This window comes from Rattus norvegicus, chromosome 13 (assembly GCF_036323735.1).
Source record: "Rattus norvegicus strain BN/NHsdMcwi chromosome 13, GRCr8, whole genome shotgun sequence".
In the NCBI taxonomy this organism is placed as follows: Eukaryota; Metazoa; Chordata; class Mammalia; order Rodentia; family Muridae; genus Rattus; species Rattus norvegicus.
The window spans coordinates 75,996,022-76,013,836 of record NC_086031.1 but is presented as its reverse complement, the minus strand read 5'-3'; the positions used below and the strand labels follow the sequence as shown (position 1 = coordinate 76,013,836).

General features: G+C 42.3%; 1 protein-coding gene across 6 annotated transcripts in view; it reads right to left on the bottom strand.

The window, feature by feature from the left end:
- Positions 1-17,815, bottom strand: part of Slc9c2 (solute carrier family 9, member C2 (putative)) — a 73,449-nt gene that overhangs the window by 43,745 nt on the left and 11,889 nt on the right. For all 6 annotated transcript variants that reach the window (XM_039091392.2, XM_039091388.2, NM_001402392.1 and 3 more), the window contains 5 exons: positions 7,588-7,704; positions 6,271-6,432; positions 3,328-3,427; positions 1,581-1,724; positions 96-264 (listed from right to left, as the gene is read on the bottom strand). In XM_039091392.2, coding sequence (XP_038947320.1) covers positions 96-264; positions 1,581-1,724; positions 3,328-3,427; positions 6,271-6,432; positions 7,588-7,704 — 692 coding nt within the window. The remainder of the gene's footprint in view (positions 1-95; positions 265-1,580; positions 1,725-3,327; positions 3,428-6,270; positions 6,433-7,587; positions 7,705-17,815) is intronic.

The following is a 17,815-nucleotide window of genomic DNA, read 5'->3' as shown; positions in this document are numbered from 1 at the left end:
AGAGTTGGTTAAGTTTAAGATTAGGTACAGTATGCTACAAAATAAGTAATAATGAGCAAATAAAAACAATCATAACGCGTGATTATTTTCCCTACCATATGTGGCGCCGCTAATTTGTATTCAGAAAAATTGTAAATATCAGGAGCCAACAGTAAGCTAAAGACGCCTCTGATTCCGGACCACGTGATAACAACTCCCCATCGCCAGTCATACTCATAGCTTGAATGCATCAAAATGGGGCTCACTAAAATAATAGTGAGCAGCCTGTGGGCAGGAAAACAGTGTAAGCAGATAACGTACTCCACACAGGGTGTCCTTCGTGGATAAAATCATGTGTTCGGTACTAAATGTCGTTGAAAAGTTTCCAGGAATGACAGCACAGCATAGTCATCAATAAGCCACTGGGCGAACCTCAATTTTGTGAGTACTATCATATATGTACAGGGAGTAACTCTACACACTGTAAGGAGGTGTCATCAACAGTATGGTGTGTCATTTACAGGTAGGGAGTGAGTTCCTATATGGACATTTCTCTAAAGCACATTGACAAATTGAGCTATTCTGCCCTGAACAATAAAATGACTGAGAAGCTGCAATTGGAAGGGGGGCTGATCAGACCGGAAAAAAAAAATAAACAAAAGTATAGACATATTAATAAACGTAACCAAACATGTTTTTTCTTTAGCTCCTACAAGAATCACACACTAGGTCTGGGGGGACGGTTCAGTGGTGAAATGACTTGCCAAATAAGTATGAGGACTGCAGTTCGGATCCCCAAAAATCAAGTAAATGTCTGGTGGGTATGGTGGGCCACTGGTAATTCCAGCCACGGGAGGCAGAGACAGAAAATCTCCACGGTAAGCTGTGGGCATAGCTGTATCAGTGAGCCCTGGCCTTCATTCAGAAACTCTACTTCAGTGAGCGAGGGGGAAGGGCAGTCAGAGATGAGTCTCAAAATCATGTGTGTGCATGCACACCCCATACTTATACATACACATATAAAACATACCTACGTGCACTAGAGAGAAAGAGAGAGAGAGAAGGAGGGGGGCAGGAAAGAATTCTATATTTACTTCAATGTGTTTCTGCTTACTTTAAGGTCACTTTTCAATAGGATCTTATGACAAAATTCAGAACCTAACCTCTTTTTCATTACTTTATTCTGTGTTTGGATGTTTTGCCTGCGTGTATGTCAATGTATCACATGCATTCCTGGTGACCTCACAGACCAGAAGAAGGCGTTAGGTCCCCTAGAACTGGAGTTACATGCTGTTATGAGTTGCCTTATGGGTGCTGGGAAATAAACCCAGGTCCTCTGAAGGAGCAGCCAATGCGCTGCACCTCAGGGCGTCTCTCCAGCCCCTCAGAATCTGCCTTCAGGGGTCTGGACCAGCAGAATATGTTTATTATATGTCAGATGATTTGAGACAAATGAGTCTTCAGCGAGATAAAATCAAACATGCACATGCACGCACGCGCGTGCACACAGAGTTGGGGGACTGAATACACACACACACACACACACACAAATAATCTAAATCCAGCAAAAAAAAAAAGAGATGTTAAAATATGATCATTACCTTACAAAATTCACTGTTACAAATAAAGTCACAGTGAAAACTAGGGAGTGAAATCTGAAATACTTGATTTCTCCACAGCCGATAACAATGCCAAAGAAGGCATATATTAAGTGTTCATATACAGACGAACACATTATTAAGAACCTAGGAGGGATGAAAAGGAAAAGACATTTTAATCGATGCTTTTTAAAGATATATTCTTTTTCACATAAAAAAGCACGCAGTTTGTGCCTATCCCTGCTATCTCAGTAGAAGCTGTGGCCTCAGTAATAGTCAGTCAACATGAAAAGGTATTTTGTCAGGCTAAGATACTCATTCGCTTCATCATACCAAACCCCATGGGATGCCTCGCACAAAACAACAGAAAGAGAAGCAGAGAAATAAAGCCCCCTCCCCCGAATCTGGTGATGTACCCATTTCTCTGGGATTAGCCAGTGGTTTATCTAGTATTGGAGATGCCGCTGAAAAGTCCAAAGCAAGGGAGGTTGCAAAGAAGCACCTGGTGCCTTCAGATGACAGGTGACAATGCCCCTTCAGATGACAGGTGACAATGCCCCATTGCTTCCTTGCCACTTCTCCTGCTGTGACTTGCACATGCTCCTCCCCCTACTTTGGAAAGTCTCTTTTGGCTGCTTTCCAATCTGCTGAATGCCTACAAGTCTTGGAAACCCGGTTCTTCTCCAATGTTCTCCATCTGACCACTCTGGTTAGGCATGACCTCGTCTGCGTCCCTGCAATGCTGCACTGGCACAGTAGAGCAAGGGAAAGCAATAAATTTTTCTTGGATTGCTTCTGGGAAAATCTATGATGCTCTCTACATGCTGGCTTGCATGAGTCGGGGCCAGATCCTTCATCTACAGGCAGATCTCAAGCCCTGCCTCCTCTTCATTCCCTCCCTCTCTTGGGGCTTCCCCAAAACCTGTCTCCTCAAAAGACAGCCAAGTGCAGTTGCAACACTGATCTGTAAGCCATACAAACCAGTATTTCCAAGCTTCATTCACAAACACATTAAAGGAACAGGTTATAGGTGCAAATTTTGTTTCATTTTGCAAAACCAAAAAAAAAAAAAATGCCATCCTCCATCAACAGTATTTATCTTTTATGGGATAATTTAAAGTCTTAAAATAAAATAGGAAGGACGTCTTTTCAGAACAGCCTTTACACTGAATGAATTTCCATGGGAAAAGTCAGAGTGGAGGCTTATAGTTCACAGCTGCTTTCAATTGATATGAGGATTTCTTTGACAGATTTCAATTTAGTGTCTGTGATTTTGCATGGTTTCTGAGAGGAGGCCTAATCCATTCGTCTGAGAAGGCACTGTTCCACCACCTACCCCACCCCAACACCCACACCCACAACTACCCCTATCCCTACCCCTACCCCCACCCCCATCCACATGGCATCTTTTTAACACCAGGTGAGAAGGGTAGGTAAGAATTTCGCTAGTGATGCATCTCTGACTTCCTTCTTCCTTCACACATTACGATGGTGTCACCCAAGTGTGGATGTAAAGGGAAAAAACTGACAATCCATAGTATAAGTCTACCAGAGGGACGCACTATGGTCTCTGGACCACTGAGTCTTTCCCCAGAGTGACTGTCAGTAATGCTGATCACTGATGGCACATTAAAACCTTAAAGATGACGTATATAAATAACTAGAATTGTACTCGCCTCCTCAGAGACAAGGCTGGCTAAGTACTGAAATTCTTTGAAATCCATACTGGATACACATCGGGGAAACTCACTTAGTAATTATGAACTCCATCCTCGGTTTAAAGCTTAAAGAATCCAAATTCAGGCCTACTGTGACCAAAGCAACAATGCCCGACATTCCAAAATATTCCACTGGGGAGAGAAGAAAGTGAGTTAAAATTAAATGTAATTAAATCTGCACACTGGTGTGGTCTGAGTGAAGAATCAGTAGGAAAGTTGAAAGTAGCGATTCTTATTTAGAAAGATGCTTCAATACCGTGGCTCAGGGAATAGCAATGCTTCTTCTGAAATGAGCGATATAATAAATATCTAGCCTTTGTGAGCCATGGGGCCTTTGACAGCTACTCTGTCAGCTAGTATTCTGCAAGAAGCCAGAGATAATACGCAAACAAATGGCTAGCCAATAAAATACTTTAGACTTCATATAATCTTCATCTCCTCGAGGTATTATTCTTTTAGTCTGCTCTTTTCATAAAGCTGTTTTTAGCTAAGAGCAGATTTGACGCCGTTTGCCAATCCTACATCATTACTGAGGTTTGGGCGAGTGGGAAAAGGAATTATGCAGCCTCTGCTCAGCTCCTCTGGGTCATGGTGCAGCATGAGCCAGGAGCTGCTGACCATTCGAGCTCACTGCTTCCTGGAGCTTTTGCCCTCCCCTCCCTGACTAACGTGGCAATTCACTGGGCTCTAAATGTTGAAGCATAGTCTAGGGAGTATGTTCAAATGTGAAAACACTAAAGGTGCTGGGCTGCAGAGCCCAGGGTAACGGTAGACAGAAAGGAAGAGAAAGAACATCCAAGCAAGCAGTGGACGAGCTTTGAAACAGGGCCCAGCACTGCTTGTGGAATGTGACCTCCATTTTCTCCATGAATGTCCCCGAGTCTGCAAAGCAGGTGTTAAAGGAGGCGAATAGCATCTCAGGTACATTAAGTGAGATGATATATGACTCGGCACATTTGCGTGGCAGCGGATGGCCACTGCTGTGGCTACGGTATTGATTTTAACCCACTGGTTCTACTGCTTGGCGATGCTTGTTAACACTCGGGGAAGAAGATTTCATGATTCTTTTCATTTATCTAGTCACTTAACTTCACTTTGGACTCTACTTACCTAACAAATTTAAACAACCAAATCGAGTAAGACCAACAGTTCTGTAAATGTTTTGATAGGGGACAACCGTTGTCAAACTCTTACTTACAGTTTCTTTTATAATGAGTACATCCCAGTTCTTTTTTGTCACATATATCATTCATATATATATGTATATATATTCTTGATATATGTGTTCTTGATATATATATCATATATATTCTTGCTGGGTTTTAAACACATTTTTGTCAAATGTTTGTTTCAATGACTTGAGCCAAACTGACAGGACATTTTGGTTATAATGATAAATGAAAATAAGGAACTTGTATTGTTAATTACGGGACAACCCCATCCCCACTTGAAAACTGGTGTGTCTGGGCTGGGAGTCTTCTAATGTGCAAATGAGGCTAATATGCTTTCTGCAATCCTGTCTTGCCTCTTTACCCTCCGCTCTCTTTCATTCAGTCTGTTTAAGGGGGGCCCAAACATTGGCTGCAAACACCTCCATTCCTAGAAGAAAGAAGAATTGAACCAGCACCTGTGAACCACCCTGTCTTGAACCCAGTGGCGAGCTGGCAAATGCTTAAAAACAAATCTCTGGGACCGGGGAGAAAGTCTTGCTATGCATGGCATAAAGACACACACACACACCCTCTGGGAACAACTGTCACTCAGAAGGAAGTGGGAGGAGCTGTGTACATAAGGAGCTCTTGCCAGCCCCTGGGCTACCTGCAGCTCACAAGTTTAGCAAGTCTCATTGCTTCATTACGGCCTGCAGTGCCTTACACAAACGGGGTATTATTAGACCGTTTGTATAGAGGAAGAGACAAGCTTAGAGAGGCTGAGTATTTCCCAACGTCGCTGATTGATGGAGTATATCTAGATTTTGCCCACTCAAAAACACTTTGAGAAGGAATGTTGGTTCATTCGATCATCACGTATTAAATTACTGTCAGGCATTTGACAAACTCTAAGCTTGGCTGAAAGGAGGAAAACCAGGTAGAGTAAGTCGCTGACCGTGAGCGCCACTCTAGAGGCTCACAGTCTGATAGGGAGGTGAAAAGAATGAAGTAAGGCATCCACAAAACTTTCCCTAAGGAGAAAAGAAACACAGCTTAAGAAAATGAATGTTTTCCCTAGTTTGACTGGCTCAGGGAAGTAAGCAACCACTAGGTGGCGATATATCTACAGGAAAAATTGCCTTTCCACAACTGGTGGTTTAAGAGCTGAGATCTTCACTGACTGAAGTTGCTCCGCTGTATGATATGGGAACAAAAGTAGTCTGGTCGTAGTTAATACGGCTCCTGGGAACTGTAACAACTCAAGTCCCAATTTTACAAGATTGAACCAACGGAAGGCCCACCGGGGCTCGGTACCGTTAGTTCTGCAATTACCCAATCACCCAGCTTCTCTTCCAGATACAAACACCCCTGATCTCCCCACTCCCATTTCCCACCTTCTAGATTCAAGAAAGGACTGCTATTTCAAAGGCCTTTTTGGTTTAGTAAGTGAAGGCAGACGAGTTTGGAAAGCCCTCGGGAAGTTCTCCGCCAACTTTTCCCATTTTATGGGTGAGTTGCTCAAAAGTCAGAACAGAAACAACTCCATGTTGATTCCACTACTAGGGCACTGCCAGGGACTTACTCTAGGGTTAGAGAATCGAGGGCAAAGGGGTAAGAGTAACCAGAGATAGGAGCGCAAAGACGAGGGAAATGGGGTTATAATGACAGGCCAAGAAAGAGCTAGAGATGACAGAAAGGTAAAGTGATAAAACAGGAGGCCACAGAGAGAAGGGAAACATGAAGTATCCGGAGAAAGGAGCAGGGCAAAACCATAATTCCAGGGCTCTCCCGTAAGATAGTAGTTCTTGCGTTTGTTTGCCTTACCAAGGTAAAAAGTCATGTACACCAGTGAAAAACAGAGAACAACGTTCGTCAGTGTGTTGCTAAAGAGGTCGGTCAATATAATCTGAATGACTCTCGTACACCAATATCCACATACTGCGCTTCCAAAAATATCAAAGCTGAGCCCGATGATTACATGTAACTCTAAATATAAAAGAAAGGAGAGAGACAAGAAAACTCGGGTTAACCGTCTGGGTTTTGGCTTGTTTGTTTTGTTTCTTTTTTGACTGATTGCACTTTGGTTTGCTCTTGAGGTTTGTAAATGAGGAGCCGGTTCTTCGGCAGGCAGAGTGCCCAGCGAGAGTCTGAAAAAGAAATCTACTTAATGTAGATTTCTCCAGGGATGTAAACAAACTCCTACCCATACTCCCATAAACAATCCCAATGAAACTCCTTAGGTCACACACCAAAAAGGCATTAGATAGAAGGGGCGAGTTGGAAAGGGGATTAATAAGAGTGGGGAAAGAAACAGGAGAGAATAACAGGAGAGAACACAATTGAAATAGGTCATGAAAACATAATGAAGCCCATTACATAATGAATGTGTGCTAATGACCCATTTTTAAAACTATCTACCCAGTTTCCACCAACACTTCTTTCTGCTTTTAGTCCTCTTCGACACCTCTTGTAGCAACCTCAAATGTGTATCAGGAGCTCACGTCTCCCCTTCATGCTATGCCCTGACTCCCCCCCTTTCTTCTCTAGCTACTAACAAAACATCTAGAAAGCTGTCAGATGAACATATTCCACATTCCAGTGGCCATTAGCCACTCAAATCTGGGTTGTTGTCAACCTTAGGATTGTTTTGCTGATACCACAGTGATTGCCTGTGTTCACCATCAAGACCTAAGGCCAAGTCAACTCTTAGCATCCACCAACTGAGAAACATGTTGATCCCAGCTCGAGGGATAGCCTGAATCAGATGGTGCAATTGTGTGTGTGTGTGTGTGTGTGTGTGTGTGTGTGTGTGTGTGTGTGTGCACATGCGTGCTAAGGGACAGGCCTTTAATTAGTTCTTTTCTCTATCTTTTTGAGATTATAGAATTACATCATTTCCTCCTTCCCTCTTTCCAGCCCTCCCCCACACCCCAGCTTGCCTATTACAGGTCGATCTAACACACACTTTGTATTTTAGTGATGATAAAATGCAAATGTGGTAGCTATACTTTCGGATTACCTCACTTATTATATTTTAATTGGTCCAAGAGCAACATACAGAGAAAGATGCAGGGACAAATGCACTTTCATTTCAGTAAGAGTAATCTTAGGAAGCATACAGACAGAACACAACGGTCTTACCCCTGAACATGGAAACGTTAGTTGTGTGGCCTCGAAAAATTCCAAAGAAAATGCATGTGAAGCTACAAATGATCAGCGACTCTCCTCTGATGATATCCGTGTACATCTTAGAAATGCCTGGAAAGGAAACACGGGCTGCAGTTTAAGGGGGTGCATGGAAATGGTGCTCTTGCATAGAAAGAACAGGATGGGGAGAAGAAAGGGAAAGAAGACCATTGTAACTGGTGTGAGTCTGACACAATCCCAGCTAACACCTTTTATGTTTCCTACTCTGCCCTCTGACTTTTCAGTGGCGAAGGATAAAACTGGAGTGCCCTGGTACTGCCCTGTCCTGGTTTCATTTCTGCTGCTATGATAAAAATATCCTGACAAAAGCAACTTATAGGACAAAGGGTTTTCTTTAGCCCATGGTTCCGGGTTATAGTCCATCCTAGCGGAAAGTCAAGACACCAGACATTTAGAACAGCTAGCTACTTCACATACATTATCAAAGGCAGAGAGAATCTGTGCATTCAGGCTTACTTGAACTCAGTCCTCTCTCTACACTTACACAGGCCAAGATTCCCTGCCTAGGGAATGGTGCCACCCACAGTGGCCCTATTATAGTGGGTCAGCACTATGTAGCTGGGCTTTGCTATATCAATTAACTCATACTTTATATAGGCAATCTCTCACTGAGACTCTCTTCTCAGGTGACTCTAGGTTGTGACAAGTTGGCAATTAAAGATCTCAAAGCACTGATCTCTGTTTGGGCTAGTCTGGCTTGCTCCAGGGAGTCTTTGTCTCTGCTTTCCCCCACACTAGGATTATAGGTAACCTACCATGTCTACCTGGCTTTGAAGTGAGTGCCAAAGGATCGGAACTACTGTCCTTACTCAAATGCTTTACATTTTAAGGCTTCCGAATGAGACAAATTCTAAGACACCACATTTAACTTGAATAAACATCAGAGTCCAGAACAAGCTCATTTTTGAAAAGTGCAAAATAGCCAGACACTGGGGTGTATGCCTTTAATCCCAGAACTGGGAAGCAAAGGCAGAGGCAGGAGGATCTCTGTGAGTTTGGGGCTAACCTGGTCTACATAGAGAATTCCAGAATAGTCAGGACTACATAGAGAAACCTGGGAGGGAGGGAGGGAGGGAGGGAGGGAGGGAGGGAGGGAGGGAGGGAGAGAGAGAAAGATGGAGACAGAGACAGACAGAGACAGAGACAGAGACAGACAGAGACACAGAAAGATGTAAATATAACCCCGTAAATACATGTATGTGGATGTTCAGAGTTACCCACAATTCACTGCCTGTCAGCCAATGAGTACATGAATTTGGAGGTTACTCCCCTCTGACAGGACACTGTCCACTCACAGAAAGAACTTAAATGCTGCTTCAGTTACAGCACGATGAACTTTGAGAACCTTTTCAGTGGAAGATGCCAGACACAAAACCATGCACATGTCCTTTGGCGTCTGTGACCCACCCATTCTCCATCAGTTTAGTCCTTTGAGGGCAACTACAGTCCCAATGTAGAAAATGGAAAAGTGCAGAAATTAACAACTCATAAGATTTTTTTATTTTAAATTGTATTTTTCTTGGATATTTTATGTATTTATATTTCAAATGTTATCCTCTTTCTTCCCTCTCCCATACCCCCTCCTCCTCCCCATTTCTCTGAGGATGCTCCCACTCCCAACCACCCACTTCAATCTCAACTCCCTGGCATTACCCAACATTGGGGAAACGAGCCTTCATAGAACCAAGGGCTTTTCCTCCTATTGATGCTGGACATTGCCATCCTCTGCTACATATACTGCTGAAGTCATGGGTCCCTCTATGTGTACTGTTTGGTTGCTGGTATAGTCCCTGGGAGCTCTGTAAGGGTTTGGTTGGTTGATATTGTTCTTCCTGTGGTGTTACAAACCCCTTCAGCTCCTTCAGTCCTTTCTCTAACTCCTTCATTGGAGTCCCCTTGTTCAGTCCAATGGTTAGCTGCAACCATCCTCATCTGTATCAGTAGGGCTCCTGAGAGGCTCTGACTCTCAAGAGACACCCATATCAGGGTCTTGTCAGCAAGCACTTCTTGGCATCAGCGATAGTGACTGGGTTTGGTGACTGCATATGGGATGGATCCCCAGGTGGGGCAGTCTCTGGATGACCTTTCCTTCTTTTCTCCCAGAAGAGGCATGGTGTGCATTAAACTGCTGTGGGACAATGAATGAACAGGTCTGCAGGTTTTATGGGTCAGGACAAGCTGATAGAAGTAAAATTTCAACCTCTGAATTTTCTGATCGCCCCCACCTCTTCTGATTATTTTTTTTCTTCTTCAGATTTAGTGGTAGTCTTTGAATCTGGAATTTTCCTGCCAAAGCTATCACACTAATCATTCTTTGTTTTTCCCGTAAGTCTCCAGGCAATGCCTTCCATCTCCTAGGAACTAAAAGGCTGATTTTGACTGGAATAACCACCTTGTTCCTCAATGGATACTTGTATTAAGGATAACACAAATAGTTACAATACCATAGTGGTTGACTTAGTGAGGAATTTGATGTCTGGATGCGAACACACTGGTGCTTCTGTATATTCTGATGGATACGGCTTGTGTCATCTGAGGAAGGGAATGCTTCACCTCTGAGGAGCATTACTGGGAGCTGGATGTGAATGACTCTCCCTGGGAACAAAGCCCAAGGGTCTGTTAAGGACAGGGAAGAACCTCACAATTGAATCTGAGGCCATACCCCTTCATTTATGGTAAGAAGAAGGGTGACCATTATACTCTCTTGTATGTCTCTCCAATGCTTCTGCACTGTGTAGACAAACCCCTGGCCTGGGTCAGTGTGTTCCTCGAGTATGTGAATGGTATGTAAAATTTAAAATAACTTTTAGTTAATTTAGTTAATTAATTTATATTTATATTTATTATATACAAATATATATCTCACATTATAGTAACACATATTAAATCATTAATGATTCTATATTAAGTTAATTTTCATTCATTTAATTACTTTTAATTAATTTTTGTTGTTGCTGTTTTCCATTAATTTATTTATTCACTTTACATCTCAATTGCAGCCCCCCTCCTCTCAGTCCTCCCTCACACAGTCCCTCCCCTGATTGCCTTCATCTCTGAGAAGGGGGAGGCCTCCCCCCCCCAGTACCTCAAGTTACTCCAGGACTAGGTACATCCTCCCCCACTGGAGCCAGAAAAAGAGAGCCCAGTTAGGGGAACAGGATCCACATACAGGCAACAGAGTCAGGGTAAACCCCTACTCCAGTTGTTGAGGGATCTCCACAAAGACCAAGCCGCACATCTGCTACGTGTGTGCAGAGCCTTGGTCCAGCCCTTGTATGCTTTTTGGTTGGTGCTTCAATATCTGGGAGCTCTCAAGGGTTCAAGTTAGTTGACTCTGTGGGTCAACTTGTGGAGTCCCTGTCCCCTCCTGGCTCCTCAATTCTTCCCCCAACTCTTCCACAAGACTTCCTGAGCTCCTTCTAAAGTTGTCTGTGGGTCTCTGCAACTGTTTCAGTCAGCTGCTGGCTGGAGCCTCTCAGAGGACAGTTATGCTAGACTCCTTCCTGTCTGTAAGCATAACAGAGGATCATCAATAGTGCCAGGGGTTGGTTCTTGCCCATTGGATGGATCTCAAGATGCACTTCTTGAAAGCAGGACAAATTTTGGGTGGAGGGCTTTGTGGGTGGATTAGTGTACTTCTCCCTTCACTAGGGGTTCTGCCTGGCTACAGGTGGCCTCTTCAAGCTCTATAGCCCCCTCTGCTAGGAGTCTTGGCTAGAGTCACCCTCATAGACTCCCTGGAGCCTCCCCCATCCTAAGTCTCTGGCACATCCTAGAGATGTCCCTCTGTCTCCCCCACCACCACCACTGCATCTCCCTTTACTCTCCCTGCCCTCTCTACCTAGTTCTCCCTACAGCTGACCCATTTCCCATTCCCCTCTCCATCTCCTCCCCCACCCAATTCCCTCCCTCCATCCACCTCCAACAACAATTTTATTTCCCCTTCTAAGTGAGATTCAAGCATCCCCCCGTGGACCCTCCTTGTTAATTAGCTTCTTTGGGTCTGTGGGTTATAGCATGAGTATCCTGTACATTGTAGTTAATATTCACTTATCAGTGCGTACATACCAGGCATGTCCTATAGGGTCTGGGTTATCTCACTCAAAATAACATTTTCTAATTCCGTCCATTTGTGTGCAAATTTCACGATGTCCTTGTTTTTGATAGCTGGATCGTATTCTATTGTGTAAATGAACCACATTTTCTTTATCCATTCTTTGGTTAAGGTGCATATGGGTTATCTTCAGTTTCTGGCTATTACAAATAAGGCTGCCAGGTGCTGAAGAGATGGCTCAGTGGTTAAGAGCACTAATTGCTCTTCCAGAGGTTCTGAGTTCAAATCCCAGCAACCACATGGTGGCTCACAACCATCTGTAATTGGGTCCAATGCCCTCTTCTGGTGTGTCTGAAGACAGAAACAGCATACTCATAACTAAAATAAATAAACCTTTAAAAAAAGACAAATAAGGCTGCTATGAACATAGTGGAGTCGGTGTCCTTGGGGTATGGTGGAGCATCTTTTAGGTATATAGGTATATGCCCAGAAGTGGTATATCTGGGTCTTGAAGTAGAATGATTCCTAATTTTCTAAGGAACCGCCAGGTTGAGTTCCAGGGTAATTGCACAATTTTGCACTCTCACCAGCAATGGAGGAATGTTCCCCTTGCTCCACATCCTCACCAGCATGTGCTGTCCCTTGAGTTTTTGATCATAGCCATTCTGATTGATGTGAGGTGGAATCTCAGAATCATTTTGATATTCATTTCCCCGATGACTAAAGATGCTGAACATTTCTTTAGAGAATCCTTTGCTGAGAATTCCCTGTTTAGCTCTGTACCCCATTGTAACTGGGTATTTGGTTTATTGGAGTCTAACTTCTTGAGTATTTACATATTTTGGATATTAGCCCTCTGTCAGATAAAGGGTTGGTGAAGACATTTGCCCAATCTGTAGGCTGCCATTTTGTCCCGTTGAGGTTGTACTTCGCCTTACAAAAACTTTTCAGTTTCATCAGGATTATGTTGATTTTAGTCCTGAGCTATTGGGGTTCTGTTCAGGAAGTTGTCTCCTGCACCAATACTTCAAGGCTATTCCACACTTTGTCTTCTATTAGATTTAGGGATCCACTTGGACTTGTTTCGTGCAGGGTAATAGATAATGGATCTATTTACATTTTCCTACATGAAGATACCCAGTTAGATCAGCACCATTTGTTGAAGATGCTTCCTTTTTTCCATTGTATGGTTTTGGTTTCTTTGTCAAACATCAAGTGTCCATAGGTGTGTGGGTTTATGTCTGGGTCTTTAATTTGATTCCATTGACCCACCTGTCTGTTTCTGTACCAACACCATGCAGTTTTTTTGTTTTTTGATTTTTGTTTTTTGTTTTTTGTTTTTTGTTTTTTTTTTTTTACCACTATTGCTCTGCAGTACAGCTTGAGATCAGGGATACCGCCAGAAGTTCTTTAATTGTGCAGAATTCCTTTAGATAGCCTAATTTTATTTTTAACTTTTCCATATGAAGCTGGGAATTTTCTCTCAAGGTCTGTGAAGAATTGTGTTGGGAGTTAATGGGAATCTATAGATTGCTTTTGGTAAGATGGCCATTTTTACTATGTTAATCCTACCAGTCTATGAGCATGGTGGCAGGGGCAGGGGTCCTTTCCATCCTCTGATATCTTCTTCAGTTATTTTCTTCAGAGGCTTGAAGTTCCTGTCACGCAGGTCTTTCACTTGCTTGGTTAGAGTTACACCAAGATATTTAGATTATTCGTGGCTATTGGTGAAGGGGGTTGTTTCTCTGATTCCTTGCCGCCCATTTATTGTTTCTCTCCATTTAATTTGAGGTTGTCTATTGGCTTTGCTGTATATTGCTTTCATTGTGTTTAGGTATGTGCCTTGTATCCCTGGTCTCTCTAACACTTTTAACATGAAGAGTTGTTGGATTTTGTCAAAGGCTTTTTTCAGTATCTAAAGAGATGATTGTGTGGGTTTTATTCCTTTCAGTTTGTTTATGTGGTGGATTACCTTGATAGATTTTTTTTTTTTGGTTCTTTTCTCGGAGCTGGGGACCGAACCCAGGGCCTTGCGCTTCCTAGGTAAGCGCTCTACCACTGAGCTAAATCCCCACCCCCTTGATAGATTTTCTTATATTGAACCACCCCTGTATCCCTGGGATGAAACCTACTTGATCATGGTAGATGATGTCTTTGATGGGTCCTTGGATTCGGTTTGTGAGTGTTTTATTGAGTATTTTTGCATATGTTCATAAGGGAAACTGGTCTGAAATTCTCTTTCTTTGAGTTTTTGTGTAGTTTAGGGTGACTGTGGTCTCATAGGATGAGTTTGGCAATCTTCCTTCTGTTTCTTTTTTTTTTTTTTTTTTTTTTGGTTCTTTTTTTTCGGAGCTGGGGACCGAACCCAGGGCCTTGCGCTTCCTAGGCAAGCACTCTACCACTGAGCTAAATCCCCAACCCCCCCCTTTTTTAAAGATTTATTCATTTATTATATATAAGTACACTGTAGCTGTCTTCAGATACACCAGAAGAGGGCATCGGATCTCTTTACAGATGGTTGTAAGCCACCATGTGGTTGCTGGGAATTGAACTCAGGACCTCTGAAAGAGTAGTCGGGTACTCTTAACCACTGAGCCATCTCTCCAGCCCCTGTTTCTGTTTTGTGGAATAGTTTGAGGAGTATTAGTGTTAAGTCTTCTTTGAAAGTCTGACAGAATTATAGCTAAAACCATCTGGTCCTGAGCTTTTGGAGGGAGACTTTTAATGACTATTTCTATTTTCTTAGAGACTATTTAGACACTTAATCTTATCTTAATTTAACTTTGGTAAGTGATATGTCTGGAAAAATCATCCATTTCATTTAGATTTTTCCAATTTTGTGGTGTACCAGCGTTTGAAGTAACAATTCTTTGAATTTCCTCAGTGTCTATTATGTCCCTTTTTTCATTGCTGATTTTGTTCATTTGGATACTGTCTGTATGCCTTTTAGTTAATTTGGCTAAGGGTTTGTCTATCTGATTGATTTTCTCAAAGAGCCAATTCTCATTCTCATTGATTCTTTGAATTGTTCTCTTTGTTTCTAATTTATTGATTCCAGCTCTGAGTTTGATTATTTTCTGCCATCTACTTCTCTTGGGTGTGATTCCTTCTTTTTGTTCCAGATATTTCAGGTGTGCTGTTGAGTTGCTAGTATGAGATTTTTCCAGTTTCTGTCTCAGTGACCTGTCATTTGATGAGAGTAGGGTGTCGAAGTCTCCCTAATAATGTTTCTTTTATGAATGTGGGTGCCCTTGCATTTGGGGTATAGATGCTCAAATTTGAGATGTCATCTTGGTGGATTTTTCCTTTGATGAGTATGAAGTGTTCTTCTGAATCTCTTTTGATTAATTATAGCTGAAAGTTTATCTTATTAGATATTAGAATGACTACTCTAGCTTGTTTCGTGGGTCCATTTGCTTGAAAAATCTTTTCCTAGCCCTTTATTCTGAGGAAACATCTAGTTTTGTTGCTGAGGTGTGTTTCTTGCATGCAGCAGAATGATGGATCCTGTTTACGCATCCACTCTGTTAACCTATGTCTTTTTTTTTTTAAGATTAATTTATTTATTATATATAAGTACACTGTAGCTGTCTTCAGACACACCAGAAGAGGGCATCAGATCTCATTACAGATGGTTATGAGCCACCATGTGGTTACTAGGATTTGAACTCAGGACGTCTGGAAGAGCAGTCAGTGCTCTTAATCACTGAGCCACCTCTCCAGCCCAACCTATGACTTTTTATTGGGGGATTGAATCCATTGATGTTGAGAGATATTCATGACTAATGGTTGTTAGTTCCTTTTAGTGGTAGGAGTGTGTGTGTGTGTGTGTGTGTGTGTGTGTGTGTGTGTGTGTGTTTCTTCTTTTGGTTTTGCTGGTATGGACTTATCTATTTTTTGTGTTTTTTGTGGGTGTAGTTACCCTCCTTTCATTGGAGTTTTCCTTCTAGTATCTTCTATAGGACTGGACTAGTGGAAAGATATTGTTTAAATTTAGTTTTGTCATTGGATATCTGTTTTTTCCATCTATGATTGAAAATTTTTCTGGCTATACGAGTTTGAGCTGACACCTGTGGTTTCTTAAGAGACTGTAAGACATCAGCTCAGGCCCTTCTGGCTTTTAGAGTCTCTACTGAGAAGTCAGGTGTAATTCTAATAGTTCTGCCTTTTATGTTGCTTGACCTTTCCCCCTTGCATCTTTTAACATTCTTTCTTTGTTCTGTACATTTAGTGTTTTGATTATTATGTGGTTAGAAGATTTTTTTTTCTGGTCTAATCTATTTGGTGTTCTGTAAGTTTCTTTTACATTTATAGGCATCTCTTTAAATTAGGGAAATTTTTTCTATGATTTTTGTTAAAGATATTTTCTGGGCCTTTGAGCTGGGAATTTTCTCCTTCTATTTCTATTACTCTTAGGTTTGGCCTTTTCATAGTGTTCCAATTTTCCTGAATGTTTTGTGTCATGAACTTTTTATATTTTTCATTTTCTTTGACAGATGTATCCATTTTTTCTATTGTATCTTCTATGCCTGAGATTCTCTCTTCCATCTCCTGTATTCAGTTGTTGATGTTTGCATCTGAAGTTCCTGGTCTCTTCCCTAGGTTTTGCATCTCTAGGGTTGACTCAGCTTGTGTTTTCTTTATTGTTTCTATTTCCATTTTCAGAGTTCTTGGACAATTTTATTCATTTTCTTCACCTGTTTGATTGTATTTTCCTGTATTTCTTAAAGGGATGTATTAAGTAAAGGCCTCCATCATCTTTATAAAGTTGAATGTAAGGTCATCTTCTTATGCTTTGGCTGTGTTAGTATACCCAGGGCTTGTAGTAGTAGGATAGCTGGGCTCTGGTATTGCCATAGTGCCTTGGCTCTTGGGGACTATGTTCTTACACTATTCTGTAGCCATCTGTTTGGTGCTGGTGTTGGCTGGATGATCCTGGTGCCATCAGGGCTTCTCTGGAAGGCATGGTCCAGATAATAGAGGTGAGAAGGTAGCACTCAGCTCACCTCTGCTGGCTGTGCCCCAGGTGGACCAGACTGGCAAGGGATTGGTGGGGGAGGGTTCCTGGTGCGCCCAGAAGGCCTCCACAGTGAAGCATAAGGCCCCTTGGGATGGTAGGGTGAGCCCAGAGCCAGAAAATAGAGCACTTTTAATTAGTTACTTTTTCTCATTGTTGTTAGAAAATACCTGACAAGAAACAATTTAAGGGGGCTAGAGAGATGGCTCAGCAGTTAAGAGCACTGACTGCTCATCCAGAAGACCCAGGTTCAAAATGCACCCACATGACAGCTCACAGCTGTCTGTAACTCTCTGCATTTGCTTCCCAGCACCCAAATTGGATAGTTCACAACTGCCTATAGCTGCAGTTTCAGGGTTTCTGAAGTCTTAGCCTCCTAGGGCACTTGCACACACTTGCTGCATATACACCTACACACTCCAACACACATACTAAAAAAAGAAAAAAAGAAAAGAATCAAGGAAAGAAAGGTTAATGTGGTTCACAGTTTGAGGATAGCATCCATCACAATGAGGAATTCATAGCAGGGCTATATGGGGCTTCCTGTTCTGAGTCAAGAAGCAGAGAAAAATAAATGATAACGTTCAACTGGCTTTCTCCTTTCCCCCTTCCTAGTCGGTCGAATCTTGGTTGCTGTTCTATTGCTGTGATAAGACAACATGACCAAGGCAATTTACAGAAGAAAGAGTTTTTCTTGGGTTTACAGTTTCAGAGGGCGAATCCATGACCATCATGGTAGGTAGCATGGCAGTAGGCAGGCAGGCATGGGGCTGGAGCAGTAACTAAGAGCTTACACCTGACCCTCAAATACAGGGCGGAGAGATAATTGGGAAAGGTGTGGGCTTTTGAAATCTCAAAGCCTCCCCTCAGTGACACACCTTTTGCAATAAGGAAGGCCACACCTCCTAATCCTTTGCAAATTGTTCAACTAGCTGAGGACCAAGTATTCAAATAAATAAGCCTAAGGGAGTATTTCTTATTCAATCCACCTCATTCCTGGCCCCCATATACTATGGCCATCTCAAAATAAAAAAGGCTTTTAGTCCAACTTCAAAAGATCCCACAGTCTTTTGCAGTCTCAATACAGTTTA